This window comes from Aquarana catesbeiana, linkage group LG01, assembly GCF_042186555.1.
Source record: "Aquarana catesbeiana isolate 2022-GZ linkage group LG01, ASM4218655v1, whole genome shotgun sequence".
Classification (NCBI taxonomy): domain Eukaryota; kingdom Metazoa; phylum Chordata; class Amphibia; order Anura; family Ranidae; genus Aquarana; species Aquarana catesbeiana.
In genome coordinates this window covers 790,663,830-790,686,824 of record NC_133324.1, presented here as the reverse complement: position 1 = coordinate 790,686,824, position 22,995 = coordinate 790,663,830, and the positions used below count along the sequence as shown (strand labels likewise).

General features: G+C 40.1%; 1 protein-coding gene across 12 annotated transcripts in view; it reads right to left on the bottom strand.

Moving 5' to 3' along the window:
* Positions 1 to 22,995, bottom strand: part of TENM3 (teneurin transmembrane protein 3) — a 1,659,985-nt gene that overhangs the window by 105,249 nt on the left and 1,531,741 nt on the right. For all 12 annotated transcript variants that reach the window (XM_073606803.1, XM_073606789.1, XM_073606818.1 and 9 more), the window contains 2 exons: positions 21,499 to 21,766; positions 14,696 to 14,839 (listed from right to left, as the gene is read on the bottom strand). In XM_073606803.1, the coding sequence (XP_073462904.1) occupies positions 14,696 to 14,839; positions 21,499 to 21,766 (412 nt within the window). The remainder of the gene's footprint in view (positions 1 to 14,695; positions 14,840 to 21,498; positions 21,767 to 22,995) is intronic.

The window sequence follows — 22,995 nt, the reverse complement described above, 5'->3', positions numbered from 1 at the left end:
AGTTTTAAAAAGATAATAAAATGCGTTTTTAGAATTCTAAATTAAAATAAAAAAAATAACCATTACCATTATGAAAAATAACCATTATCATTATATGCCCATTACTCTCCCAGCCCCCTGTATGGTCTGGATGATTTGTATGCTTTCTGTGTTAGCATCAAACACTCGCAGAAGTATATTCTATTTCATTGCAAATTTTGTGATTACAAATTTGCACTATTATACAAATTACACTAAAGGGGAACTTTGACTTTGAATTTTACTATTCTGCTATACTACAAAAAAAAAATCACACCTCATAGTCAAAAGTCTTAGTCGATTAAATGTGGGGCTAAATGTGTGAGGTTATAATAGTTATGCATGTGGTTTTATGAAAAAACTGCAAGACACACACACATTTTATACACATATATATATATATATATATATATATATACACACACACACATACATACATATATACAGTATCTCACAAAAGTGAGTACACCCCTCAAATGTTTGTAAATATTTTATTATATCTTTTCATGTGACAACCCTGAAGCGCTCCCAAACCGCCCCAAAGATGCTGCTTGCAGGACTTTTCACACAAGTCACACTTAAATGAATGGGAGGCAGTTTTCAGGCGCTATTTCTAGTGCTAAAATGCCTGAAACCCACCTCAGTGTGAAAGGGGTCTTATACAAGATGTACACACTCACTACTTTACATTGTAGCAAAGTGTCATTTCTTTGGTGTTGTCACATAAAAAGATATAATAAAATATTTATAAAAATGTGAGGGGTGTATTCACTTTTGTGAGATACTGTATACACACACACACAGTGTTTTTATATATATATATATATATATATATATATATATATATCACATACATACACACATATGCACGTATACATATTTATTACACACACACATAAACACCCTGGGGCACAATGTGGGCCTAAAGTCAAACACAGCCTTGAGATCCACCTGTTCGGGAAACTGCTTCGTACCATCCTAGGCAGGCATAAAGTAAAATTTTAAGGGAAAGAAATGGCTCTAGGCCTGAACTGGTTAAGTGTTCTGTCTCTAATTAGCAATCTTCCTTCTTGAGCACAAATCTGAAACTGTGCAAGGTATGGTATATCCAGTATTCATTTTAAGATTTATTTAAAAGAAATACAAAAATGGCTAGTAAGATAAAAAGACATTTTTCTTCTTCTTTTTTATGGAGATTCAAACTTTGAAATGTTCTAACTAATTAGGGTGTTTTCAACACCTTTTTCTTGGCTCAATCCATACATGCCTTTCCATTTATTTATCCTCTCATTATGATGTGAAGGTGATCTGTGGCAGGTTATTGATCTCAGGAACTCTACAATACATAGCAATGTCATATACCAGCTATAATTTTCCTTCCACGCTACTGTTTCACAATCAATACACATCTTAATTACAACAAATATCAGAAATCATAACAAGTCTTAAAGTTGGGAATAGAAATGTTCCTTTTTGTAATACACCTTAGAGCATAATTCTATTTCAGCAGGAAAGATTCTAACATTGATCTTTGAATCATATATCCACTTTAATGTCTCATAGGCACTGTTCACCATGCCCTGTCTCTGTAGCCTTTAGAAAAAGAGTTAAACAAAGATGATTCAGTTGTAGTGTTTTCCTATAAATAGATATGGCATAACATACACCATAGAAATTACAAAGCTAGCGTAACTTTTCAACAAACTGTTTGAACTTCCAAAGATCGAATTGTTGGTACAACATGTAGTAACCTATTGCAACTGGGCAAAATCACCTATTTGTCTTATTGCGATGACCTAAAAAGTGATTCGTTGTTTTTGGTTATGGTTCTTTACACATCATTATTGCTTCTTGCAGTACATTACCAAGTTTAAATATGCTTTCTTTATCTATTCCTTTCTACTATGTTATTAGTTTGGTCAGCAGATTGTATTTATAAAACTGGATCAAAGTGAAAAAAAAGCTCTTATTATTCATTTTGTAACCTACATTGATCAAATTAATTCTGCTATTTCACTTTTTTGATCAATTGTTCAACTTTGCTTTAAATCAGGTCTGGAATTCAGCCTGCATTAGACTTTGGCGTAAAGAAGACCTAAAAAGTACCCCTTTCAGGTCATAAGTAAAAAAAAAAAAAAAAATACTCTGAGGTCCATCACTAGAATAATCCAGATTCTGGTTAGAAGGTCTATTGTGGGTCTAAGTTCTTATCATACATGAAAAAGTTCTTTATCACATGTATAGCTAAAACATTAAAAAGGTTTAAGGTTATCTTTAACTGCATAAAATACTAAAACCTACCTGGCCAGAAGCATCCAAACATTTTTTTTTTTTTAATGGGGACCCCTTGCCTATGCATAAAGCCTATTAAATTATGATAATCCTATCCCCTTCAAAGCAGTATACATACAAGGGCCCATTTGCATGCATGTGGTGACCTAATACACTGCGCTTTATGTCACACATTAAAATGTGCTGCGTTAAGGAAGCCCATTGAAATCAATGGGCTTCTGATGCACCAAAATGTCCCAAAAAGCAGACATGCCAGAGCATTTTTGACTCAATGTACTAGGGTTCATTGCCTTAAGTTGCGGGGGCATTGCAACACATGGCATTGGTTTAGTGCATTAGGATGCTATTCAGAATGAATGACACCTCAGTGTATAAATGTATGTAACATGTTTTGCTGTAAATTGGCCCTGAAGGTTTTTTAGTATGCACCCAACGAATAATAAATTAAACAATGACAGCTACTAACGTGACCTGCTATATTTATAGCAAAAGACTGACAATACGCTGCCAGGACTCCTTATACAGTGAAAAGGAGTTAATTGTGCACTGTATATAGAGTCTGTCACATGCAATAACCAGAATCTGTCATTCTTTTGTTGATATAATAATTAAAGGTAATTAATGAGGTAAATATAATTTCTAAGTGGTCACATCAAGTCTGTTCAATTGTTACTTTGTTATCAAATAGGCCGAAATGAGCAATGTGAATTTCAGTGTCAATGGGCACCATTCATGAATAATTCTATTTCGAACTCTCAATGTCCATAGCATATAAGTTTGAGCACAGTAGGGATTGGGTCTGCATTAACATGCAATAAACAAAGACACTAAAGAATGGCAAACAAAGTGATTACCAATAGTGGCGAGCAGCAACACAAAAAGCTAATAGTGATGGAAAGAAAATCACCGTTATTTTACATATTCCGTGCTGAGCTGGCACAATTCTAATGAGCCTGATGGAAATTAACAAGCACAGCGTATGCCTGATGGGAAATTTTTCTTACTTACAAAAATGCGAAAATGTGGACATGCCTATCTATTACCAGTGTCTTGTATTGTGTGCAGATCAATGAATACATCTCAGCCCATGAATAAAATGGTCAGCTATTATTTTCTATATGGATGTGTCACAATAAATCTTTATTTGCCATAATCTATGTAAACCACATGTCAGTTTGCACGCTGTACCTAAACATGTTTTATTGATTGTGGATGCAAGTTTCAGAGGCAGAACTACAAGCTAATGGTTACACTGTTTTCCCTGGGTTGTCGTTTAACAGATCAGCTTTGTTATATATAAAAATATATATATTACAAAAGGAGCTTGAGAGCAATGTTCTTCAAAGCTCTTTAAAAACTCCTCTATATAAATAGAAAGCTTTTTTTTTTTTGTTGTTGAAAAATGCTTGAAGCTGCCAACATGAAATACAGATAGAAGCAAGTGGCTAAACTTTGAAAGAAGAGGGGCACAGGGACATGTAAATGAGGAGTAATGTCTCCTAAACAATGTACTATTACAATGCTGTCCTGATTAAGAATCGGTAATAGAAAAAAAATCCCCCGTGTTGCTTGTGTGATTACATCATTTGCAACAATCACTGGGAAACGGATTTTTTTTTTTCCTTGCAAATGAGACACTGTATAATTTTCATCAGAGAAATCCTCCAAGTCGGCTATCGGCATTATAGCGCATGATTTATCCTGTCATTAGCTTGAGAAATAGGTCCTTCAGCTTTCTCCTCTCGTGTGGCGGAAGGGGAAGACAAGAAGAGGAATATTTATGGCCGTGTATCAGAGTGCCCGCACAAACACCTGTCACTGTCTGCACTCCTCCCTGAAAACACATTTCACCAGCTCATCCACCTTGTCATTACAACTAACCACTTCGTTTATTCAATTAGACACGCGTCACTTTGAAAAGTCACCGGTTGTCATGTGGAAATGTTCGATGTAATTTAAAGCTGGGAGATTGGTTCACCTTGTGGCATAAGGCAGCCTCATGTTTTACTATTCATAGGCATCTCCATTATTGATGCAAACAGCAACATTTTCTCGAGTCCTCATTCGGCTCAGATTCATTACATGCTGGTGGTTAGTGTGCAATGTGCTGCAGTTTCTGAAAGATGCCAGCTGTCATATTTAAAGTAGAACAGCTGGCGTTATAACCCCTGTCATGTTTTTTTTTTTTTTTTCACCATCTATGTCCCATTGCAGAGATTTCCCTTCACTTCCTGTCCCATAGCCAAACGGGAAGTGAGAGGAAGTCCCTCCAAACTAAGGGAATTCCTTGGGGACCCCCAGGTCACCAGAACTAGTGACCTCGTTGGAAGATTTCTCCTCTATTACTTTTCTGAGGCCAACCCAAAATTTGTGATATTCTTTCACCTTCACTTTCAATGATAATGGTAAACAGGACAAATAGAGATGTGAATCTCCCCAACGGGGACATAGTCAGCGATAAAAACTAACCGGGGTTCTACTCCATCTACATTCTGTCCAAAACTGATAAAAAGTTTTGTCTTTAGTTATACTTAAACCTATCACGGAGATATGTATTTTGTGATTAGAATAGAAAAAGGACCGGTTTCGGATGTATGCATTTCCACTTTCAGCAACAAAGTAACCCCAGCTGCTGGTTCTTCTACAAATTGAAAAGCACCTGTCCACCTTCTAAGGTTAGACTGATGCGGTTTCCCCTATTTACACTTTGGCAGACTAAACTTATCAGTGCAGTGCTGGTGATTGGCATACAAGAATATCAACATGTATAGGCTACTAACCAGGTCTAATAATCTTATAACTTTCATGGAGGGGTCAACTGCAATCCTTTACTCTATGTGGGCACTGGGCTGTATTTAAGTGAAAAGCTGAAGACCGCTTCAAATATAAATTATTCTCTGTTTGTACTTTTACTAATCTAGACAGGAAATACAGCACTTTTTGTCGCACTTGTCGTAGTAGTGCATGTACTGCCAGGGCTAAAGTAAACTTGTGGCAATTGAAACATGGGAGTTACCATTGCTGACTTGTTTCTAAAGGTGCAAGATGGCTCCAGGTAGCACTGCAGAATGAAGACAATAAATGGGTATAAAGTGATTTAGACTAAGTTGGGAGGCAGGGACAGTTAAGGCTGCTGAGCTAGGGATTATTATTGCTGCCTGGTGACCCACATAATGGCTATGAGGTGGATATTACATAACATGTGTATGTGTTGGGTGCACTGTGCTGTATGTATTGAGTTGCATAGTCCTACATACACTAGGTTGCTTGGTGCTGTATGTATTGGGGTGTATGTTTCAGCTTGTATTAAAGTGTATGGTGCAGTATGAACTGTGCTGTACCAACAATGTGTAGCACCACTTCAAACCTCTTCCACTCATCATTCATGGGCTATTAGTGTACTAAATCTAATGAGCCATCTGTGCTCAAACAGGAAATATGCAGTAGATGAGATTTGCATGTCATAGTAAAATCAGCTTATTATTTTATTCTATAAAAAACGAGATGGCTGCATACATACATACAGAGGGGTTGATTTACTAAAGGAAAATAGACTGTGTACTTTGCAAAGTCCAGTTGCACTTTACAGGTGCAGCTGCTCCAGAGCTTAGTAAATGAGCAGAAGCTCTGCTGACTTCCATCATCCAATCATGTGCAACCATGATTTTATTTTCCTTGAATGTGACTGGGTCTTCTTTGCAAAGTGAACAGTCATCTCATTTACTAAGCTCTGGAGAAAATGTACTTGCAGTCTGCAACTGTACTTTGCAAGGTTCCCCATCTATTTGCTCAACCCCATAGTGTCTCCACCTGACACCACACACCCCATATGCATTTCACCCACAATGGGCTTGGTCACAGGGATAGAGTAGGAACAACTGCTGTATCCCTGTTAGCAAGCCTGTGGTGGGTGAAACACGTCTGGAGAGTGTGGTTTGTCGGGTGGAGAAACTATGGGGGCAATTTACTAAAACTGGAGCACAGAGAATCTAGCACAGATGTGCCTAGTACCAATCAGCTACTAGGTGTTATATTCAATGCTTCATTGAACAAGCTGAATTTAGAAGCTGATTGGTTACTATGAAATCTGCACCAGATTCTCAGGTGCAGCAAATCTCCCCCTATGTTTGTAGTTGTGTTTTGTTCTCTTTTTTTCATGGAATAAAGCAATAGGATGATTTTACTATGTAGTGTGACTCTCATCTAGTGCATATGAGCAGTGGTGTATTGTGTAGTGTGTACTGCAGTGCATGATTTTTTGTGTATGAAGGTGTATGTTTCAATGTGTATTATCCTGTGTGATGTGGTGTGTAACGCAGTAAATGTTTTTGTATGCAATAGGGTGCAACATAAAGTGTTTTGTGTGCATGCTTCTAGCCCAACTCAGAGAATTACAAAAGAACTACCTCCACTCTGCAAGGGTTAAATGCTTGTTAATGCTAGAGGATGAGGAATAAGATGTAATACTTACCTCACTCCAGGAGGCTCTGTTTATCTGTGTGGCCGGTTTAATGCAGAAGATACTCCAGGTCGCAGTCACACAATGACATTAAGTACAGTGCAGGGCTAACAGACTTGCATTTTATGTAAGGATAGCAAAGAACTGCCACCAAATCAGAGCAGAGGAGAGTGCCAGTTAGGAATAACCTAAGTATTACATCTTATTCCTCATCTCTTATGCCCCGTACACACGGTCGGACATTGTTCGGACATTCCGACAACAAAACCCTAGGATTTTTTCCGACGGATGTTGGCTCAAACTTGTCTTGCATACACACGTTCACACAAAGTTGTCAGAAAATCCGATCGTTCTGAACGCGGTGACGTAAAACACGTATGTCGGGACTCTAAACGGGGCAGTAGCCAATAGCTTTCATCTCTTTATTTATTCTGAGCATACGTGGCACTTTGTGCGTCGGATTTGTGTACACACGATCGGAAATTCCGACAACGGATTTTGTTGTCGGAAAATTTTATAGCCTGCTCTCAAACTTTGCGTGTCAGAAAATCCGATGGAAAATGTGTGATGGAGCCTACACATGGTCGGAATTTCCGACAACAAGGCCCTATCACACATTTTCCGTCGGAAAATCTGACCGTGTGTACGGGGCATTAGAGTTAACAAGCAGGCAACCCTTTCAGTGCGAGGGTGGGGGCTGGGTATGGGGGCACTGAAAGTGTAGATATATTGTAATTCCCAGAGTTGGGCATTTAGTGCAACATTTTCTTTTTAACCATAAGGCCTAAAGAATTCTCTGCACATACTTACTAGACAAGCATACTAAAGTCTCCTAAATAGTTAAATTAAAGTGATCTTGAAGTCAAATTTTTTCTTTAAAAAAATAACAAAGATGGAGACTGTTATAAATCCTTTGGAAGGATACTTTTTGGACTGGGACTTTAAGATGTCATTTTGTTTATTTTTAGTGAGTGATGTTTTTACTTATATGCAATTTCCCCATTGGGATTGTGGGTTTTTCTCAGCTGCCACTATAGCCTTGAGGTAGATAATACAAAAACTTTTGGTGTGCTGATTTTTTACTTACCTGCTCTGTGCAGTGATATGGCACACAGCAGCCCCGATCCTTCTTTTCCCAGGTCCCCCGCCAGCACTCCTTGCCCCTCCCTCCTGTCAAGTGCCCCCTGAGTAAGCAGCTTGCAATGGAGGCACTCGAGCAGGCTCGCTCAAGAGCTGCGACTCTGTTTGTCCATTCACACACAGAGCTGTGGCTTGGCCCCATCCCCTCTCTCTCCTCATTGGCTCACTGGCTGTAATTGAGAGCAGCAGCAGTTGTCTCAGCCAATGAGAGGGGAGAGTCCCAGGAGAGCCGAGGCTCTCATGCACATCACTAGATTGAGATGGGGCTTATGTATTAGGGGGGCTGCTGCACAGAGAAGGTTCTTCACTTTCATGTCTAAAATGCATGGAGGTAAAAAACTTCAGCCTTTACAACCACTTTAAGGAAATATTTATAAAGATGTAGGTTGTACTGCCAATAAATGTGCATTCATAGTACATTTCATACATAGTGGTACATAGCACATTAAAGTGGTTGTAAACAATCACCTTGTAAAACAACCCACTCAGTTTAAAATAGACACGAAAGACAAAAAATTTGCATATAGATTAAAAAAATGTAAAATACCTTTTTTTCCCTGTTTTATAAGTAATCACCTTCCCTCTGTTCCTTCTGATCTCAGCTGCATAAGAGCTGGAGGGAGGAGAAGCAGCAGCACACGGAGCTTCCCAGTGAAAGACTGTGTGTGTGTGGGGGGGGGGGTGAGGACAAGTCTGATCATTGGAGGAGAGCAGGCTGAGTTCCCAGCACAGCTAAAGAACTGACCACGGTGTGTTCTCCCTGCCTAGTATGGTCAGTTTTTAATAGTAAAGCAGGGGGACTGTCAGAAACACCAGGGATTTCACACATAGGAAGCAATACAAAGAGAACAGGATACTTTCCCATACAAGTACACGGTACAGCAACCACATATCAGGAATAGAAATGTTGGGGTAATAAACACTTTAACCACTTCCCTACCGCCCATAGTCATATGACGTCCCCAGATGGGATCTCCCATCCTGGGTGGACGTCATATGACGTCCTGGGATTCCCGGGCGTCCAGGGGGCGCGTGCGCGCCGCCGGGAGCGCGCGCGCGCGCCCGCCGCGTTCCTCGGGACCCGGTGCGTGTGCCCGGCGGCCGCGATGTCCGCCGGGCACCCGCGATTGCCCGTTAACCGGGCCGGCATGTGGATCTGTGTGTGTAAACACATAGATCCACAGCCTGTCAGCTCTGAGGAGAGCGATCTGTGTTCCCAGAACGGAGGAACACTGATCGGTCTCCTCCCCTAGTGCGTCCCCTCCCCCTTCAGTTAGTAATCACTCCCTAGGAAACACATTAACCCCTCCCCGCCCCCTAGTGGTTAACCCCTTCACTGCCTGTCACATTTACACAGTAATCAATGCAATTTTATAGCATTGATCGCTGTATAAATGTGATTGGTCCCAAAAATGTGTCAAAAGTGTCCGATGTGTCCGCCATAATGTCGCATAAAATAAAAAACATGGTTCTCAGCAGCACATTTAGGGAGCTGATCTCAGTGTTGACCTACAGAACCTAAATAACACTACAAAACAGTGCACAGTACCATGACAAGAACAACATGTGGTATATAGATAAAAGTGACAATATGTGAATTTGATAATAGAAAGATCCCCATCTGTGCAGGGCAGTGAACTGAGGATCCCATCAAAATGGAACAAGAAGGCTGTTCACTTTGATATGATCTAGATTAATGTATGTGCCTTGCTGGCTTACATTTGAAGGTATTTCTAAGCATTGCTGGAACAATGTCCAAAAAACAGAGATTTCAAAATGCTGCCACGAACCCAATAAGATGAATTCAACATTAGATTGGTGTGATTTGTGAGCAAACCTCTTACTAAACACACTGGGCAGCGAGAGATCTGTCTGTTCTCATTAATAGAAGAGAACATACCCTTCCTATGGGGGAAAAAAAACTATTCCTGAGCCGATATTTTTCCAACTAACTATAGAATAAGTGTTAATATGAGCAATTCTCAGACTGGCTGCATTTCCTGCAAGTATCAGACTGTGTACATCCTCCGTGGCAAGGAAATAATGTTATCTTGATAATGATTTGGGGAAAATCAGAAACATAGGAGTTTGACAACATTTTGCTACTCTAAGCCAGAAGTTGCTTCTCTGAGAATTCCCAGTTCAATGCTGATCTATAACATCTTGTGGAATTATTATCACATTTGGCAACGTTTAGTGTAAGAATTTAGAAATGTTCCAAGTTTAAACATGTGTATTTAAGAAAGGGGCAAGCAAGCACAATTGTGGTTTTTCTTTTACCTAAGCAGCTAAACGCACCCCATATAATGCTTTTGTGTTTGCAGCTCTAGGCTTCCTCCACCTGTCAAACATGAACACAGCCATGGCTATCACATGTTCTCTGTCAAAGGACAAGGTCTGTATTCAGGTAATGTCCCTCCCCATCATTGTCTGAATATCACTGGACAGAGACCACATTTAGTGCTGCATCTGTATTCAGATGCTAGTAGCTAGAGGGAGCATGGACAGGACCAAGACAATGTGGTGGGGAAGGGGCTTAGTCATGGAAGGAGCTTCTGCACAAGCCTGCTGCCTTCAGCACTCTTAAGAGCAGGCTGTCAAACTGATAGCCCAGCCTTGTAGATTACACCGGGGGAGAGAGGTTTCCCAGTGTAATCAGCCAAGCTCTACCACCAAAGTGATAACCAGCCCCGCTGTGAGTTAGGCCCCATGCACACTGTGTGTTTAGCCCAGATGCATGGGGCTCTGGCATTTAGCTGCAGGCAAATGGCACGTGTGCACCATCCAGCCCCACTGCAGGCAGCCTGTCAAACCCTATGAGAGTCTGACAGCTGCTTCATCTAGATGGTGTTGGATTGTGCCCCTAGCAGTATGGATGTTTAGGGCAGTTTGCGTCCAGGGAAAAACGTCCATAACGCAGACCTCTTGCACTGCTGAGCTTCTCCCACAACCCTGCTCTCTGCCCAGGCTATGTACAGCACATGGCTCAGTCTGGGTGAATCCTTCTAGTCCTAGAATAATAAATGTTTGTGAAGTCTGATGTCAATGGAGTGCAGCCAAGTTGTTTGTTTATTCCATGTGGTAACCCTAGTGTCGATAAAAATCAGCTGTCCTTTCATCATAACACATTCTGCATTTTAAAGCAATAATTATTCATAAATATAGGGCCAGCACAATGCACACGTTCTGTCACAAAGTTCCTAATAAATAGCCCACTGAGTTATGGATGTATGATTAATTTCCAAAGCAGAAATATTTTGTCAGATATTGGAAGGTGGAAATCAATGTGTCATAGGTAAATGAGATGTAATGGAATTCTTTGTAAGGTTGCAATCCAATGAGCCTCAGTGTTCATTTGATGGAAAGGTAGGAAGAGATGTTTTGTTTTATAGTTAGCTATTTGGGGAGGGAAGGGGAGAGGGGAGAAGAGAGGATGTAAGTCTGCCTTCATTAACATTGAGGAGAGGAGAGTGTGTAAGTCTGTCCTCATTAATGGAAAGGAGAGGAGAGGATGTAAGTCTGTCCTTATTAATGGAGAGGAGAGGAGATGAGAGGAGGGCAGGGGAGGGGAGAGGAGGGGATGAGAGAGCAGAGAAGAGAATGTAAGTCTGTCCTCATTAACAGAGAAGAGAGGAGAGAAGGGAGAGGATGTAAGTCTGTCCTCATTAATGGAGAGGAAAGGAGAGGATATAAGTCTGTCCTCATTAGTAGAGAGAAGAGGATGTAATCTCCCTTCATTAACATAGAGGAGAATGTTTAAGTCTGTCCTCATTAATGGAAAGAAATAGAGAGGAGAGGATGTAAGTATGTCCTTATCAATGGAGAGGAGAGGATGGGAGAGGAGAGAAGGGGAGCGTTGGGGAGAGGAGAGGAGGAGAGGAGGGGAGGGGAGAGGAGGAGAGAGGAGAGGATGTAAGTCTGTCCTCATTAACATTGAGGAGATGAGAGTGTGTAAGTCTGTCCTCATTAAAGAAAGGAGAGGAGAGGAGAGGATGTAAGTCTGTCCTTATTAATGGAGAGGAGATTAGAGGAGGGCAGGGGAGGGGAGAGGAGGGCAGGGGAGAGGAGAGGAGAGGAGGGCAGGGGAGGGGAGAGGAGATGAGAGGAGAGTAGGGGAGGGGAGAGGAGGGCAGGGGAGGGGAGAGAATGTAAGTCTGTCCTCATTAACACAGAAGAGAGGAGAGAAGGGAGAGGATGTAAGTCTGTCCACATTAATGGAGAGGAAAGGAGAGGTTATAAGTCTGTCCTCATGAGAGGAGAGGAGAGGGATTCAAGTCTGTTCTTGTTAACGGAGAGGAGAGGAAGTAGGTATGTCCTCATTAACGGAGAGGAGAGGAGAGGAGAGGAGAGAAGAGGATGTAAGGATGTCCTCATTAAAATGCAAGAAGCCTAGCCCCTAAAACTTTAACCCTGTTAGGACAGACAGTGTTCTAATTTAGTTAGAACTGATAATGAAGATCTGCTGGCACAGTGCAGACAGGGTTAATAATGGCAAAACACAACTGCCCAGCCCCTCATAAACAAAGAATACTAGCTAAGATTTTTTTCCTTTCTGGGGGGTCCAGAATAGAGCTTCTAAGAAAGGAAAGCTGCAATTTTTATTTTTTTTTTTTTAAGTTATGCTATGTGAATAGAGACATGTGACAAATGTAACAATTTGGCTTCAAAAGTGGAAATACACTTTAAGATCTAGTATAATTTTTTAACTTTTGTCTAGTTATGTCCCCCAGAATTCAAATCATAAAAGCAACGGGGCACATAATATGTTATAAATTGCTTTGAGACATACTGTTTTAGTGTTGTTTGGCACATTCATAATTATATAGTAAACAAAATATTGTTTCTCAGTGCTGACCAATGCCAGATAATTTGTTTAGAATTTGATAACGCAGCCACGTAACATATGTTTAAGGTTAATTGTGGGCAGTCAAGTGATAATGCGTGGAAAACGCAACTGGCATCTGAAGGTGTAGTTGCATTAACCCCTGGATGGGCAAAGTAACTTAATGATAAGGTCAATAAGATAAATAATTTCAAAGTGAGGTAAAATTTTACATTTAACAATAGATATGTACCATGGAAGGTCTAAGCCTTTTCCTTTCCGATAGTGTATATATACACAGTATATGTACACACATATATAACAATACTCTCTCTAGCAGTGCTTTTATTAGTTTGCATCCACTATCGAAGTTGTTTATTTCAACGCAGGTTTGTTTTTTTCACGGATTCTTGCCAGAAACCAGTTTGTTTTTATGTGTGAACACAGCTCTGACCACCTAGAGATAGAGCTGAAGAGTGATCTGTATGCCTAGGGGAAGAAAATGTAAGATAAATATAACAAAGTTTCCACATCACTGAAACAGGATAGTTTTATTTTATTATTCATTGCCTTAAACATAAAGTGGAATTCTGCCCAAACAGCTACGCAGACAGTTGGAATGCATATAGATGAACAGTTTTACCTGTCAAAATGATTTCAATTCTTTTCAGCCAGACCTGTGATTCATGCAGGTCTGCAATACTGCATTGCCAGGACAGTGACCCCACACAGGCAATTGTACTACCAGCAGTACTTTATTTTTAATATTTTGAAAAATACATAACTAAAGGGTGCTTTTATATGTTGGAAGTTCTACTTTAACTATATCTGCAATGCACAAAATGTAAAAATCCTGTTCACCAATATTAGCTAGTTTCAATACAGAAGGCAATATGCTTGCACATATATGGCCTCATTAGTGCACGGGTCCATGCAATGTAAATTATAGGTTTATTTCCACATTCATTTCCACATCATGAAACAGAGCTGCAGTGTACAGCTGCCCATAGTAACTTCTTCAGATCCGCGCTATAGCCGAATGACGGCTACGGAGCGGACCTGCTTTGCCAGAAGTACGTCTATTGACGTCCTCCCGTGCCTGAGCGGCCTGCGCACGCACTGCAGGGCGCACGCGGTGCACTCTGTGATCAGCGAGTCTATGAGACTCACTGGATCACAGATCGGAGTAAGGGGTTGATCCCGACCCCTTACCACGTGATCAGCTGTCAGCCAATGACAGCTGATCATGTGATGTCAACAGAGCCAGTAATCATCTGTTTTTTCTCCTCACGCTAACAGGGTGGCTGTACGCTGCAGCTGTGTTTCCCAGGTGTGGAAATCTTGCCAAAACTTACATTATATGGACCCCTGTGCCCATGTGCATGAGGACTAGGTAGATCTTCTCCAACATACACTTAAATGGGCTGCCCTATGCCCCAATGCAGGTGTACTGCCTCCCAATCCCTGGGTTATAAGATTGCCTGCTTGCTGTGACCCTCTGTAGTGGGGGGTCGTGGCCATCTGGTAAGGAGCAACCCCCTCTATCCCTGGTGGTGGACTCTCCTTTGCTGTCACTGATTGAATCACCATTTGGATTTTTTGTACCTTTTTGGGAGAATTTATATTTTTAATCACATTGATTTTTTTGGGACATTAATATTATTAATAGTTATTCACACACACTTTTATGCCTAATTTTACACTTAATAGAACAAATTTTTTTCACTGAGGACTTTTATGGTAACTTGCACATGTATTAGCGCAATTCTTTTTATTTCTCATATTTATTTCACAATTGATGTTTATTGTTGGGATTGCAGCTTTTCAACAATTTATTGTTTATTTTGGTTTATAGCGCAGTTTTTTCTTCTTTTTTCTGTACTGCCTGACCTGCCAGTACTTTCACCTCTGACTGCAGTTACATCAAAATATGCCAAAGTCTAAAAACAACAGGAAAGACTCACCATTTTGGACATCCAAAACATGATGCTTATCTAATGTCCAACCACCCATGTTTGAGGCGTCAAGCTCATAGCCTTGTAAAACTGCAGTTCTTTTTTCCCATAGTGTCAGGTCAAGACAGGATTCATATTCATATCCAACAGACACTGCAAGACAAAGTCACCATAAGCGCCAACTGTCTAAATACCAAAATTATCAAAATGACTCTCCTCAGTGCATATTATCCACGTTTATTAGTTTCCATTAAAGCATTCAATGACATAATTGCAGGCTGTGATACACTTCCCCACATCTGATGTTTAATAATATGATTTAATGCAGTGGAATTCTCTATAGAGAACCAGGGAGACAAATACCAGGCAGTAAACGTCACAGTGTGCTGATGATGAATAATGTCAGCTTCAGTGTTTGATGCTAGGCACTGGAAATCCTATGGTTAAATGCTCTAAATATACAACATACATCTTACGAACCTACATGGGTCAAACGTGTCTAATTTAGAATTTTTGGATCCAGACTTATTTTCATAAATAAATAACACCCCTGCTGATAGATAAATAAATAAACAGCTTGCAGTCGGAATATCTAATAATCTAAACTCATAAACGGAGAACTGATTATAAGTCTATTTATCCCTGAAATACTATAAAGAATTCCTGATAAAAAAATGTACTGTCTTATGTCATTTAGCCAGCATCCCCCATACATTTCTTAACTAGGCCTAGAAACGGACAAACTGATTGGTTGCATGTAAATGCAGTTTTTTAGGTTCAAGTTGCTGATTGGCTGCCATGGGTTATTGTACTTTGCAGAATGCATACTGCATTGCATTATTTAAAAACAATTGGCACGGACCTTTTAGAAATAAAGCAAGCATTCAACTTGAAAAATGCCTTTTAGCCAGAGACATTATTCAAACATATATTATGACATATTTCTTTGTTATGAGACAATGACACGTACTATAATTAACAAAATACACTTCAGGCATAATTCGCTTTTAGCTATTAAACATATTCTGTATTATGATTTACCCAATAAAACACCAGTGACAGCTGAAATCACAGATAATATTCTGTACAGACACCTTGAGTTGTGTAACACCTTGTGTGATGAATTGCAGCTACCCTGCAGTGTTTTTACATATTTTCCCTGGTTACAGCATGTCAAGAGCAGAGCCAGTCTCATCATCTCTCACTCCTGCTGCTTCTGCCAGGATTATCTCCATGTCTCCAGGACACACCATTCTCGATGCTTCTCACCTCAATCATCTGGGACAGCGGTTTGTTTCTTAATGGCAGAGCTGTGATCTTTACTTTCTAACCTATATTCTTTTTATCTGTTTATTCACAGCATTCTTAATTGGGGGTTTAGAAGGCAGTTCGGATCTTTTCATCAATAGATTGCTTCATTACCTTTGTGATTACACTATTGCTCTTCTATCTATTAGAGACTTCCTGGATCAGCTGCTACAGATGCTGCCTAACGGCTCATACAGATGGCACATGATTTGGTTTTCACCATGTTCCCCTCGCACCATATGGTAAACAGAACTTTTGCCAGCTAAAAAAAGTAAAAATCACTGGTCCCTTTAATAGCTGGCAGTTATACAGGGTAGAGAATGGGAAACAGAAACAGCCAAACTGCTTCTTCTAAGTTCCATAGTCTAGATCCTGCCAAAGCTAGTTTGTAACTGTTAATCAGCTATCGTAAGAATAAAGTAATGTAAAACTCCCCTACATATACTATCAGACATCAGCATATAAGGGTCTAGTTAGTTCTGTACAGCTTGATGTAAGTCTCCTTGGACACAGCCTTCATAACAGGAGCTCTTGGTTGGTAGATCTACCTAACATCAGACCTGAAAAAAGCATATTAAGCTAAAGATCTAAGCAAGGTGATCATATTGGATGGCACTGACATGCACCCAAATAAAGATAGGATGAAAGTATTAAATGTGACCATAGACAAAAAAATGGGTAGTGGTGCTGCTAAATAGTATGAGATTTAATACATCAGTCCATCAATAAGTACTTGAAGTGTATACTCAGTATATGTGGAGGGGAAGAATGAAGAGGGGAGACCTGTATAGATTACTTTACCAGTCCAAAGCAACCTTGGCAGCCTTTGAGGGGGGAGTTGAAAGCAGACTCCAGATATGCAAATGAGAAGAGAAACACAGGTGCCTCTATGTTACAACTGTAAACATTTTAATGAGATACAGGTGCATTATCCACTTACATGGAGGTTAAGTAAGTAAGGCAACATTTCGGAGCATGCGCACTGGCAGATGGGACCCAGGGCATGCACCTTTGTCAAGCTCCTGAGTCCCATTTGCCAGTGCGCATGTTCCGAAATGCCGTTGCAACCCACCAATGACGTCATCAAGCCCGGCACCATGTTTCAGCCCTCACCATCGGCCTGATCCAAGCCTCGGTTTCATCGCCGTGGTCCCAGAGATCTGCTGGCTCGGATTTCTCCCCCACAGGCAGAAAAATCAGCTGTTCAGAACTCCACTCTGCAGTGAAGGCCATGCCAGTGTGGATGGACTTGTGCCTTACTTCCTTAACCCCCATGTAAGTGGATAATGCACCTGTATCTCATTAAAATGTTTACAGTTTTTGATTCGGTCCCGAGTTTTGGCACCAAAAAATAAATAAATAAATGTTTACAGTTCTAACCTAGGGGCGCCTGTGTTTCTCTTCTCATTTAAGTGTGACCATACTTTGCAATCTAGTTGCTCAGACAAGTAGATGCACAGGTGCCCAATGTGCTTCTAGCAAAATATGTTGAATATGCCTTTGTTTAAAATAAAATGTTTTTTCTTACTAAACCATCCACTTGAACATATCAGCTCACTGCACGTTAAACAGAAATACAGTAACTTCTGGCATAACAATCAGAATGAACTGTAGACACAATGTAAAACCCACCAGCAAAGGTTGAATCACGGGGAGATTTACTAAAACTGGTGCACACAGAATCTGGTGCAGCTGTGCATAGAAACCAATCAGCTTCTTGGTTGTACTGTCAAAGCATAAAGTAGATGTAAAGTCTGGAGGTTTTTTTACATGAATTCTATGCATGAAGGTAAAAAACCTTCGGTATGCAGCTCCATCCATAACCCCCCCAATACTTACCCGAGCCTCCTCATTGGCTCAGAGACAGCAGCCAGTGAAGAGGGAGCTGGACTGAGCCCCGTTCTGGGTGTATTTTTTAAAAAAATGCAAGCCTGTAGTAAACCGCAAAAAACACCCCAAAAAAAGCTTCTCCCGGCAAGTTAAAGTCATAATGTGCTATAATGCCTCGCATACTAGCACATTATGAAAGACTTACCTGAAAATGAAGCCCTCCAGTGGCGTGCTGTCACCGCTGAAGGTGCTTCCATCTTCACCCGGTCTTCCTTCCGTGTTCGCAAGCTGTGGCCACCTGATTGGCCAAGCCACGATGTCGTCACTCCCGCACAGGCATGCGGGAGTCCAGGCTGAAGCACAGCTCTCTCAAAGACGGCACACAGTCCATTGATAGTACAGTGCGCATGCATCGGTGACATCACCAGCGCTGCTTAGAAGATCTCCTAAACTGTACATAATCAGGAGATATTCACTGTACCCACAGGTAAGCTTTTTTATAGACTTAAATGCCTTAATATCACTTTAATTGAACAAGCTGATTGGTTATTATGCACAGCTGCACCAGATTATGTGTGCACTCTTTTTAGTAAATCTCCCCTACAGGTAAGTCATCCCTTCCATGATCTTTTACCCTGTATGAAATGATATCCAACCCAGGTTTCTGTTTCTTTACCATTATCTATAGTGAGAGGATGGCATGGGAACACACACATACTGTTCTGTTATCAACCAATATGCTAACTGTTATTAATGATCACTGGTCACATTACTGGCATGTTTCCTTAGAAATGTAGTTTTAGCTGCTACTGTAAAAACAGATCATCCAGGCCAGATTTGCAGAAAGGCCCTTCATGCTTCTTCTTGTTTATGGCATAATGAATTTGTGGTCTGCTGGCAAACACAGAAAAACTAGAAATATTTATATGGGAGTTTTAGGGTGAGAAAATATAGCAATAAATAAATAAATTAATTCTGTTTTATTACTGAACAAATTAAAAGTTCTTTTTGTATACAGTACATTTGTAGCAAGGGCATCCTAGGTTTCAAAGCTTATTGAACCTCTAGACATTACCCTTAACCACTTCACCTCCGGAAGGTTTATTTTTTGCGATACTACACTGCGTTATTTTAACTGATTTATGTCTTTTTTCCCCACAAATAGGACTTTCTTTTGGTGGTATGTGATCACCTCTGCATTTTTATTTTTTGCGCTATAAACAAAGAACGGCTTGCACAAAAGTTACAGTGTCTATAAACTATGGGATATTTTTATTTATTTTGTCATTTCTTATTTTCTTATACTAGTAATGACGGCGATCAACGACTTATAGTGGGACTGCAATATTGCGGCAGACAAATCGGACATTACTTGACACTTTTTTGGGGAACCGTGACATTATTACAGTGATCAGTGCTAAAAATATGTAATGTCATTGTACTACTGACACTGGTAGGGAAAAGGTTATCATCAAAGGCAATCAATGGGTCAGTGTATCGAATGGTGAGTGGGTGCCGGTGGACATTGGGTCCATGTGACCCACTGATCAGCTCCCGCTGTGTAAAATCACAGCAAAAATGAGCCATCGGTGTCGCATGCTCACACCCAAAATTTAGAAGTGCAGGATCCCATATATATACACACGTTTTTCTGCACAGAACAGCCACCCTGTAGCAATAAATCTGCTATGGGACGGTCGACAAGTGGTTAAATAAAAGCTTTACTTGTTGCGTGAACAATCACTAGATAATTTAAAGGTATGAATACTTTCAAATAATTGCACATATACATATATACAAGTGGGGTTGAGTGAACCAAGTAGAGACGGTGTCTGTTTTTTCAGTACGTTTCACAGTAAGCTTCATCAATTAGATAGAGGTGGTTTGTGGTATCAAGTGGTAGATTACCTCTGTCTTCTTGATGAAGCTTAATGCAAAAAAAAAAAAAAAATATATATATATATATATATATATATATATATATATATATATATATATATATTAATTTGAAAGTATTCATACCTTTAAATTGTTTAGCAATTGTACATGCAAGAAATAGAGGTTTATTTAGGGGTGTTATCCAAAGATTCAATTAATGTGAAGCTTTACCCATAACAACTTGAAAAAAAAATAATGTTCTTTAGCAAGGAACATACATTCTACATTAATAATTATGCTACCAAAGTACTGTGTGCTGTAAATTGCCTCCAGCATTGTTCCTGTTTCTTCTTGCTGGGGGCTGCCATTTTGCTGAAGTCCAAAGCCCAGGCTGTAAATCATTAAGTGGAACTAAACCCATCGATTTGCCAGTTTCAAAAAAGTTTGATTTGTGTCCTCAAACCATCAAATGGCTGGTGTCCTAACTGATCACATGTGTGGCACCATGGCAGTTGCAGTTCAAACAGAAGCAGCTTCCTTGGCTGTAAAGGAGAGGAGGGTTAATTCCGCTTTAAGGCTGTTAGCAGATCCGCCTCTACAAACTCAGCTGTGCCTAAAAATGCCTAAAATTGGAGAGCAACTGAGCATGTGCAGAGCAGGGCGAGACAGTGTATTACTGGATTTTAAACAGTATAGAAACGTATTATTAAAGCGGAGATCCACCCAAAATGGGAAGTTCCGCTTTAAGGCCTTGTTCCCTTTCCCTGCTCCTTTTGAACAATTAGCACTTTTGAGGAGTGGGGGGGGGGGCAGGTACTTGATTTTGACAGGTACCTGCTTCCTTCCTTTCCGAGTGCTGTGGCACTCGGGAACTGTTTTCCTCCCTCCCCCCCCTGCATCCACTAGACACAATGTGCAGTGCAACTCGCGCATGCGCAGTGGGAATCCGGCTGTAAAGCTGCAAGCTGTCACAGCCAGGTGCTCACAGCGAGGATGTCGGCGCCGGGCACCGAAAACAGTGGGTGAGATTGACTGGGGTGAGCACACCGCTGGTTCCTGGGAAAGGTGAGTGGCTGTTTTTTTAAAAAGTCAGCAGATAGTTTTTTTAGCTGCTGGCTTTTATTTTTTCCAGAGGTGTCTGGAACTCTGCTTTAATGTTTTACACACCTGCAAAGGGGGCCAGCCTGAAGTGATCTAGCAGGACTTAATTTTCTGACTAAAGTTCCACTTTAAGCTTTAAAACATAGGATGCTGTGAATGTACTATATACAAAAAAGTTTAAATGTTATTTTAATTGTTGTTTAGCTTTATTTTGCCACCACTTTCTAGTTCTGTTATTTAATCTAAGTATGGATGTAGTGCTGCATGATCTCCGTTTACCCTATTCTGCAAGATTTATGCTAATGCTCCATTTTATATATTTTTGGGGCATTATCTCTGTGGATCATGAGAATGAAATATACGAACATATCAGTTTATCTCTGAGCAAAGGGAACTTGTTAGCAACTACTCTGAATGACTGATAAGCAAAGTTTTGTTGGAAATACATGCAATAATCTCACAGCATACTGGTAAGGTAAATTCTGGCAAGTTGAAAACCAGAGAAAACACTAAATTCTAAGGTATCGAATTAAATGCCACTGAAATATTTAAAGTGCTATTTAAAATAGGATGAATGTTTATGCCGAAACATAGCCAGCTATTTGTTTTACATGGATATCAAACAACCACTATCTGACATACTGTAGTACCTAAAATTACTTATTAAATGATATAAATATAGCAGAAATACATACCGACAGCTTCAGACAGTCCGTAGACTTTCTGGTTGTACGCATCCGTCTTATCCCATATAAATGTATAGGAAAGGCTGGGGGTGGCAGGGAACCATTTCTGAAAAAGACGCCCCACCACTGCAACCATCAGATGCACCTTCATCAGATTGAATGGTATTACAGAATGTGTCATTGTAATTTTAAGCACAGATTTATATCCTGCAGCTCTCGAACTCAAATAGGATAATTTCAAATCAGTCCCCGGAACTGTTGTTTCTTCGTGAAGCACCTGGTTTCAAACAAACGTAAGCAGATTTATGACTGGAAATTTGCAAATATTGTAAAGAAACTGTTAGCAAATCACTGGAATACAAAAAGTTCAACAAAAGAAAAATATGAAAGATATAAAGTGACTAAATAATTAGAAAGACGTTTTCCTACACAGGCATAGCACAGTGGAGTCTTCTTAGAACAGGTGTAGCATTATATATTCTTATACACAAGCATGAAAGACAAAAGATGCCGAATTTATCCAGCAAACAGTAACGTCTTAGAATAAGTGATAGACTATGAGTTACTGATGGGCCTGTAGCATTGACCAGTTTTAACCCCATTTAACCCTGTATATGACTCAAAAAGTATGGTTACGTTTAAGAATTTATGTCACAAGCTGGACTATGATGTAAAGCTAAACATTTTTATTTTGTTCTAGATTAAGTAGGGGAGGGTTAGCGCCTCTTGCAGGCTTTTATTGCCATCTATGTGGCGTCCCCTCCTCCCTAAGTCATCTTAGGACAGGGTGGGATTTCTCTCAATTAGGCACAAAAATTGCAGAGTGGTGGTTAGAATTTCTGACAAAAATGTTATTGCTTTCCCTGCCTTCCTGTTCTACTAACAACTATACCCCCCTTTTTTTTCTTCTATGAGTGTCACAAAGACAAGAAGTGGGGGTATCAATCCCTGTAGGGGACAGACATTTTCTGTCATCACAATTCTATTCAAAACTAAAGAACACAATTCAGGATGGAAGTAGGCTTTAATTTTCTTCTCCAAGCTAGGATCTCAGCTCTACAAGCCCAAAGCTCTAACCACTGACCCACTGAGCTGATCAATGAGATGTAATTTGCTGCAAACATTTTCTTTGATTGATCAACTCAGAAGAAATAGGAGATTCTTCTATAAGAAATAAAGGGCTGTCCAAGTTTCCTAAGACTATATGGGGCAGAAATATGAATGTATGTATAATGCTTTGCTTGGAATCCAAAGCACTGGCTATTTTCTCATCAATCTTAGTTCACCTAGCAGTATCAAAACTGTGCAATAAATGAGTATAAAGAACATAAATAATGTGCAAATATACTAGTAATATACTTGTTTTTTTGCAAATATACTAGTAACTATATGTTCCAAACTGATCTGACTCCAGCAAACTGAAATCAGATTGTCTGCTAGACCGTTACTACACTTTGCACAACATGGCTGCTCTCTCAACTCATACACACTGGCCGAATGTTGGCC